Raw genomic sequence first — 9232 nt, 5'->3', positions numbered from 1 at the left:
AATTTCTATGTGCTGCGTCAAATAAAATGACTGTGTGTGAATTTATTATATTGCCATGTGCTTTGTTGTAGAAAAATATCTTAAATGACATTCATGTCAATTATTTACACAAAAATATAAAAGGACTGAAAATTTTTAATTCTTTTGAAATAACCTTGATTATCTTCATAAACTGAAGTGTAGATAAAATTTATAAAAAAAACATTATCCGGCTTATTTTTTACCTTTAAAATTGTGCAGATTTAATCCATTTCTTTTTTTTATGTGGTGAAATTATATAAACTAATGCATTAAAATTTAATTCAATATAATGCAACAAAAAATCAAGATGGTTTGAAATATATAATCCCCAAGAAAATAATGATGAATTGAACTTTGTATTAAAATAATGTACAAATCAATGTGTCCTCCATTACTTCATACTAAAGTAACGATAATACAACTACCGTTAGAAATGCTTACAGTAACGAACTCTATTCTTACTAATAATAATAGTAAAATGTTAAAATTCGAAACATGGTGCTGAAAATATAGTAATTAAAATTAAAATCTACTATTAGAATTAGTACAACCAACTCGCTATTTTCTTCTTTGTGGAGTGTTTTTTATGTAAACAACCAATGATGATTCAAACAACAATTATTTTCTTGCGGCCCATTTGACGCTTGCGTCAATATGATTTCTTGTTTATATTTGTTGTAATTTTTTACAAACTTTAACATGGCGGCAACGTTTACCACACAAAAAAGAATGAATATGTGTGACTTTTGTTCAACGTGTTGTGCATGGTTAGATACACGTATCTGCCTGCAACAGGCAAAATACCACCGCAAGATTTTGTAAAATGTGTAACTTAAATGTGTAACTGTGACCATATCAAGACATATTTTGTATTTTTTCCTTAAAAAAAGTTTGAATGTTAGTTTTTGAGGACATGGTTTTCAAGAAAAATAATGGACTATTATAAGCAGAAAAAGTGAATTAATTTTTTTCTCATATCCCCAGTCCTTTTAGTCTAGCAAAACTAACATTACGCTGACTTTCATTAACGCCGGTGTTTTTTTTTCTAAACTACCATTCTTGGCGACTAACACAAATATTTGTTTTGGCAAACATTTATAATGATCAGAAATTTATATAAAGATAAGCAATGAAACTACCTATTCCGTTACATTACAATGTGTGCTTTCAACAACGATATTAGATACAAAACTGAAGATACCTGGAAAAATCCGATAAAGATTTTTGATGAAAAAGAAACTAAGTCTGTTAACTTAGACTGTTGACATTTTTGTATGGAAATGAAGATAAAATCAAACGTTTGATTTTGTTGTTTATAAAGGTATGGTGGATGTTATATATGTAAACATAGAACCATTATATTTTGAGGATGCTATTCACATAATCTTAATTCATAAAATTGTCTTGCATATCGAACACTACTCAAAACCTTGTTACTTGAAACTTATCAGTCTATTCTATTAGTATTTCTTAAAAAAAGAAAGAAAAAAAAAGAACAAGCCAACCACTTTTAAACTGCTTGGCTAAAAATCAAAAGGACCCGAGCTATACAAGTAACCAGTTATCTCAAGAAAGCAACTCCCCAACAAGAAAGACCATTATTTCATACGTGTCATAAATGATATAGTACTCAATTAAACCTGTACTACACAACTAAACTTAACTGTGTAGTACGACATTTGAGTATTCAAGATGGTGTAAATTGTACATAAATAACAAGTTTACAGCTATTTCAGTAAATTTTTCATTTTTTTATTTCAACCTTTGAAGGTCTAAAGGAATATGGTATTAATTTATCAGTACACCACCAAACGCTGTCCACGGGCCCATTAGATGTGTTGGCAATGAAACATGGACATTCCTTATGTAAACCTCATCTCCCTTTTTCAGTGGAAGCGCAATGCTGCTACCAGCTGTTATCCACTGGTTTGAACCACCACTGTTATTTGAAGCTTGACGTGCTAGCATCCTTCCATTGACAAATAACCCGGCGTGTGACATTTTTTTAGGATCACTCAGAGTGTACCAATGGAACTGGTAGATACCATTGGTGGGCACTGTGAATTTCCCTGTACTAGGATTGTAAGCATTTCCAACATTGGTGATAACTTTGTCATAGATCCAGATATTATCTTTTTGAAACGTTTGTTGTGTGGTGCCCACTTCGGCATGGAAAACGACCTGCCTCTTAGAAGCTGAAATGGAGTTTAATATCCATAAACATATAATAGAGAATAAGCCATAATTTAACATCACTTTCTATCTCTGTTTCTCTTTCTTTTTAAATGGGTTGTATTACCTAATTTATTAATTTGATCGCTAGATATATTTTTAACTTATTCTAAACTTTAACAATTGTCAAACAAAAATAAAATAAAGACGTATATTAAAATATGGAAAATTAATTATATTTAATGAAAACAAAACCTGTTTAAGTTAAATATTTGTCATTTGTAGGGATTTGGTCCGCAATATTTTGTCGCAATCTTTAGTTGCCATATTTGTAGTTAATTTTTTAGTTCATATTTAAACACGATTTAAATGGTAGTTCCCTACATTTGACAACCACAAGTATTACAACAAGAATCAAGTTTCAAGAAACATCCGGTTGTAATAGCTTAATAGAATTAGCAAAAAATTATCAAATTGCGTGTTATCCATATTTTACTGTATTATTTTAAAAGGTCCATAAAACCGTGCATATTCTAAAAGAACAGCAGGAAATCAAACAGAAAACAGGAAAAGTCGAGATTTACGAAATTTACAATTCGATACACTACCCAACATCTCTGTGACTTTCTCCAGCAGTCTGAGCTGGTTCCGGATCAGTGCAGTTGTAGATAAATTGTTACATTCACCACGTTCCACAGACAGGTTCAGGAGCAGCCACAAAATGGAGCAGTAAGTAAACAGCTTCTGAAAAGGACAACAACACTGCAGTTTGATATCTAAATTTTTATGAGGTATTTATAGCTATGCATTATATTCCTTAGAATGGTTCATTACACAATGTCTCGTTGATTTTATATTTACATCTACTTATTATTTTCTCTTTATTTCTTAGTGATTTTGATTATTTTGTTAATGAACAACATATGAATGAGTTCTGTCATCACTAAATAAAATATGATTCAATTTCAATGCAAATGAATATTGGGTAAACAATTATTGTCCTTGTAAAACAAAAATTACCATTACTTTTAAAGTGTTTGTTAAAATAGCAAAAGGTTGTCCTTATAAGTCAAGTGTTTCACTTGTAATAATGTTTATGAGGTAAACGGAAGAGAGATTCAGAGAGAGGGATGAGAAAAAAACCCCGGACAAAAGCTTTCTCAAAAGGTTAATATAGGCTTTTTAGGTAGAAATTTATGAAGACAAAGTTTACATTAACTGCTAACACAGGTATTTTTCATACTCTTATAAATTTTTAAAGAAAGCATTTCCATTTCAGAAATAGAATTAATATTTGTACCATGAACACTTCATAAAAAATAAAAATAAATAAATATAATGGCCTGATCATTTTTAAATCAGATTTTTACATAAGGTATATCTACAAAACTGTTCAAACGCAATCTGGAATAACAATTAGACAGAAAACTTAGCTTACCATTTTCAAATTCTGTATATAATCTGATTTATATGTACAGAATATCTTCGGAATTCTTTGAACGTTATCTGGTAGTCCCTCTAAACTGCGTTTTGCTGCTTGTTATGGTATACTTTCCTTGGATTTTCTACACAGTGAGAACTGTTTCGCATTTCTTAGTTAAACTGACCGGAATATATACTAAACATATAATAATTTATGTCAATAATCGTTTAAAATATGCGATGCAACATAATTATCAAGTAACAGGTTTTCCATTGACTTTGACAGATATTAAAAAACTCTTGTTTGAATTTGTTAATAGCCATTCCAAACTAATAAACACCTTCTGTATATCAATGCTTTGTATCAATAATGCGTTGTTGTGTTTTGCAGCTGGTGTGTGTTTATTATTGGCACATTATCTGAGTGGTATTTTAATTGTACTAATGTTAATATTTTGTGTTAAAATACAATGTTTGGGGGTTTTTAGAATCACTTATTACATCTTTAATGCAAACAGGCAAATAACTAGTTTATAATTGGTTGTATGGTATCAACAGAAATTTTTTTTTTATTCTTTTTATGTTATTAAATATTCTTCAATACCTGAACTAGGTTTTTATCACCATGACCATTAAATTCCAAGTTATTGTTCATTTATAAAAAAAAAAAAAGCTATGGTATTATTACATATATATTTGCAGGATTTGTACAGAATATCATATCAGTCAGTACACTTTCAGCTTTGCTACTTCACATGCTTTTCAATGAAGAATTTTTGGTTGAGGTTATGCATTGAACAAATTGTTAATCAGGTAGATAAGTAAGGGTATTAAACATAAGGCTAGTCTATTGACTGCATCAATTAAATCAGCACTATTCCTCTTATGTTGTTTTTAGCAATTGTTTTGCCCGTTGTTCTCTTTTCATTGAATTTTAATTACCTCGATCTTTGATAGGTCCATGGTGCTATTACTAAATGTATTACCTCTATTTTACAAGAGACCAATATAGGTAGAATAAGAGATAAGTAAGATTGAGAAACGTACTGAAAAAGATTGACATGTATGAAATTTGACATCAACCATTAATATCGTAAAGTACGTCGGTGTAGTTTTTTTATTGATATCGTTTATTAAAATATAATTGTCATTCGAATATATTTGAAAGACTTCACTGTTTTATCCTAACAGTACAAATGAAAAAATTGAAATTTCAATTTAAAGAAAAGTTTTTGTTTTCTTGTTAATTTAGTCTACGAATGACCATGACCATTTCGAACTCTTAATGTATACCAATGGAAAAGATAGACACCATTCTTGGGTGCGTTCACTTTCCCGTTGCTGGGATTGAAAACATTTCCTATATTAGTTCATGTATAAATGGCTACTTTCTCATTAATCCAGAGATAATCCATTTTACTAACTTAAATCAAATAAACTAAAATTAAACTTTAAAATAAAAAAAAACACGGAGTACCAAATTATTTATTCATCTTTTCCCATCAGATTTCTAAACACTATCAATTTCTGTTATAATATGACAAAAACTGACCATTGGGAACTCTCAACAATTGATATACCCTAAATATAACATTTATTGTCTGCATTTTGTTGATGTTTAAATCATATGAAGTCAATTATCAACATTTTGAGATATACTTTTAGTAATTGTTTTTATGTGTTATATCATATTTTTTCAATTACATGTTAGTCAGTTATTTACCATAAGATTCAAATGTCAAAACTTATTTTTAAGGTCTTCCGTTTCCAACGGAAGACCTTATAGTGATTGTAATGTTTCTTCTTATTATTTTTTTCCCCTTTTTTTGTCCACATGATTTCTCAGAGATGGCTGAATGGATTTTCTTGAAATTTTCAGAACTGATACAAAATGATAATATCTCTAGGCGTTTTTTTCATTTTTTCAAAATCCACTTCCTGTCGTCCGTTTCCTGTCCCGCGACAAAAAGCTATGGACAATGAGATCTCAAAAACGGTAAACACTTGAACATCCAAACTTTGAGGGATGATATACCTATAGTTGTAAATGTGTTTAAACTATTTTGTTTTGTTCGTCGTAACTTCCGGTCGTCACTGGAAGTACTTCAAAATTAACTTCTTTTACGCATGAAATTCCTTTTCAATAGAATAAATATTTAAGCATAAATCTACACAAAAGTAATCTTTGCGATGTTATATCAACAACAAAATTCAACTTCCGGTGAGATATCTCAAATATCTCAGGTAGCTTTTTTGAAACACATTTTGTACAAACGAGTTCTCAGAAACTATAAGTGATCAAAGCACAAAACGTTCATGGATGATAGACATTTTATTGAGGATGTGTTTAACCGGTTTTATTTTGTCTTCCGTCACTTCCGGTCCACACAAAAAGAGTTCAATCAAATCGAACTTTTTATCAGTTTAACTTTTTGTCTTTGATATCTGTAGTGTGCTCGATGAACAATAAAATACAAAGGGCAAGAATACAAGAAATATCTCATAAGACTTACATTAAGCACTTCCGTTTGTCCGTTTCCTGTCCCGAGACAAAACACATTATTTCGATGAGATCTCAAAAACGGTGACGACTTGAACAATAAAACTTTGTGGGGTGATAGACCTATGTATGTACATGTGTTTACACTATTTTGTTTTGTTCGGCGTAACTTCCGGTCGTCACCGGAAGCACTTCAAATATAACTACTTTTACACATTAAATTTTTTTGCCATAGAATAGATACATAAGTATAAATCTATACATAGGTTATCAATGCAATGTTATATCAACAAAAAAATTCTACTTCCGGTGAGATATCTCAAATATCTCAGGTAGCTTTTTTTGAAACACATTTTGTACAAACGAGTTCTCAGAAACTATAAGTGATCAAAGCACAAAACGTTCATGGATGATAGACATTTTATTGAAGATATGTTGAACCGGTGTCATTTTGTCTTCCGTCACTTCCGGTAAACAAGAAGTAAACAAGAAATATTTAATACAATTTACATTGAGAACTTCCGTTTGTCCGTTTCCTGTCCCGAGACAAAAAACCTTATTTCGACGAGATCTCATAAACGGTGTCGACTTGAACAACCAAACTTTGTGGGATGATATACCTTTATATGTACATGTTTTTAAACTATTTTATTTTGTTCGGCGTAACTTCCGGTCGTCACCGGAAGCACTACAAAAATTATGTATTTTCTTTATTTATTTCTTTTACATGGAATAAATACATCAGTATACAATCTTAGATGTGTCATCCTTATAATGTTAAATTTCTAAATAACTGTTACTTCCGGTGAGATATCTCAAATATATCTATGTAGCTTTCCTTTTTACAAATTTGATGCCCGCAAGATTTTTGTCACTGTAAGTGATTGAGAAACAAAGGCTTCATGAATGAAGTTAAGATATATTATGAAACTCTGTATAAAAGTGCAGATTCAAGTTTAGTTAATATCAATTTAGAAGAAATGTTCTTGAATTCTAATAATCCTAAAATGGATACAAATACGTCCAAAGGTCTGGAGAAAGACATTGAGGAAAGAGAAGTTCTTAACGTATTAAAGCACATGAAGAATAATAAGTCCCCTGGTAGTGATGGGTATACCGCAGAATTTTTCAAGTTTTTTTGGAGTGATATTAGAAATTATGTTGTTAGAGCTATTAACTGTATTTTTCTTAAAAAAGAGCTTCCTATCTCTCAAAGACTTGGAATAATTTCATGTTTGCCAAAAGGGGACAAACCAAGACAGTTTCTAAAGAACTGGCGACCAATAACCCTTTTAAATGTTCTCTACAAGATCATATCTGGTTGCCTAAGCTTTAGAATCAAACAAGTTTTGGACATTATTATTTCAAATACACAATCTGGTTTCATAAAAGGTAGATACATAGGGGAAAATACTCGCTTTGTTTATGATCTGATGTCGTACACAGAGATACATGAAATTCCAGGGCTTTTGGTCCTCATTGATTTCGAAAAAGCCTTTGACTCTATGTCATGGTCATTTATTTATAAAGTTTTAAGTTATTTTGGGTTTGGAGAATATATTATCCAGTGGATAAAAATTTTAAACACAAATTTCCGTGCCTGCATTTTACAAAGTGGGTTTTTATCAGAACAATTTGACATACAAAGGGGTTGTAGACAAGGAGATCCTGTTGCTCCATATTTATTCATTATATGTGCAGAAATCCTTTCAATTCTTATAAAGCAAAACAATGATATTAAGGGCATTTTTGTTCATAATAAAGAACATATAATATCACAGTATGCAGACGACACTTTGTTAGCCCTTGATGGTTCACCAAAATCCTTGTTCGAAGCATTAGAAACTATAGATTTTTACTCCAGCTTTTCAGGACTTAAAATTAATACATCTAAGACAAAAATTGTGTGGATTGGTTCAACAAAATTCTCTGATCAAGTGTTTCATCATACCAGATGGAAATTAGACTGGGGATCTACATCTTTTAATTTATTAGGTTTCCAATTTTCCGTTGAACTTTCTGAAATTGTTGATATTAATTTTGGTAATCAGATTCCAAAAATCATTGCACTTATGGAACAATGGAAAAGAAGAATTCTTACTCCAATTGGTCGTGTCACTGTCATTAAGAGTTTGTTAATTCCAAAACTAAATCATTTATTTATATCGCTTCCTACTCCCAAAAAGGAGATTGTAGCATTTATATGCAAAGCTTTTTTTGAGTTTCTATGGAAATCCAAAACAGACAAAGTTAAAAGGTCTCTTATAACACAAGACTACTTGTCAGGTGGTATGAAAATGGTAGATGTTAGAAGTTTTATTACATCACTTAAATGTACATGGATTAAAAGGTTAACTTGCTCACATAAACCATGGATGGATATTTTCTATGCTCTCAATGGAGATGATATTTTACAGAAATTGTATGATTTTGGAGATAGTTTTGTGTTTGATTGTTTGTTAAAAGAAAATAACGCCTTTTGGAAAGATGTTTTGATTGCTTGGTCATGTTATATGAAATCTTTTACTTACTCTCCGCACTTTAAAAACAAATTTCATTATATTCCAGTGTGGTATAACTCTAATACAAAAGTTAACAACAAACCAGTTTTTTTTAAATCCTGGTATGAAAAGGGATTAAAGGTTGTGCAAGATTTTTTTGATGATGATTGTAATCTTTTAGACTTTGGAGTTCTTAAAAACACATACAATCTATCTGATAGTTGTGTGATGCAATACAATAGCATTGTTACAGCTATTTCAAAATATTTGAAATCATTGTTAATAGATAGGTCTTCTTTCAAAAGACTTCCTAATCCATATGTACCTTTATTTTTTGAACCTCTCATATCTTCTGAAAAATGCTCAAAAATCTTTTATAATTTCTTGAATAAAAATGAGGCTATTCCAACCTCAATCAGCAAGTGGGAGGCAGAGCTTAGGCCATATGGAGTAGACACAATATCAGTGCAAGATGTTTTTAAAATTGGTTATAAAACCACTAGTGATTCTTCTGCCCAGTGGTTACAATTTCGAATCTTACATAGAATTGTTCCTGTTGGAAAATACCTTAAGAAAATTAACATTAAAACTTCTGATTGTTGTGGTTTTTGTATGG

At 30.6% G+C, this 9232-nt stretch overlaps 1 protein-coding gene across 1 annotated transcript; it reads right to left on the bottom strand.

Moving 5' to 3' along the window:
* Positions 1 to 1497: 1497 nt before the first annotated feature.
* Positions 1498 to 3816, bottom strand: LOC128193264 (complement C1q subcomponent subunit C-like). Its single transcript, XM_052866615.1, has 3 exons — positions 3632 to 3816; positions 2802 to 2937; positions 1498 to 2216 (listed from the first exon to the last, which is right to left on the bottom strand). Exons 1-3 carry the CDS (start codon positions 3632 to 3634, stop codon positions 1810 to 1812), a joined length of 546 nt encoding a protein of 181 aa, XP_052722575.1. The 5' UTR covers positions 3635 to 3816; the 3' UTR covers positions 1498 to 1809.
* Positions 3817 to 9232: the final 5416 nt, after the last annotated feature.

This window comes from Crassostrea angulata, chromosome 7 (genome assembly GCF_025612915.1).
Source record: "Crassostrea angulata isolate pt1a10 chromosome 7, ASM2561291v2, whole genome shotgun sequence".
NCBI classification, from domain to species: domain Eukaryota; kingdom Metazoa; phylum Mollusca; class Bivalvia; order Ostreida; family Ostreidae; genus Magallana; species Magallana angulata.
This window is presented reverse-complemented; position numbering and strand designations above follow the sequence as displayed.

Coding starts and splice junctions, on each gene's coding strand:
- LOC128193264 (XM_052866615.1), bottom strand. Junction 2,217..2,801: donor GAAAGTCACAGAGATGTTGG/GTAGTGTATCGA, acceptor ACTCCATTTCAG/CTTCTAAGAGGCAGGTCGTT.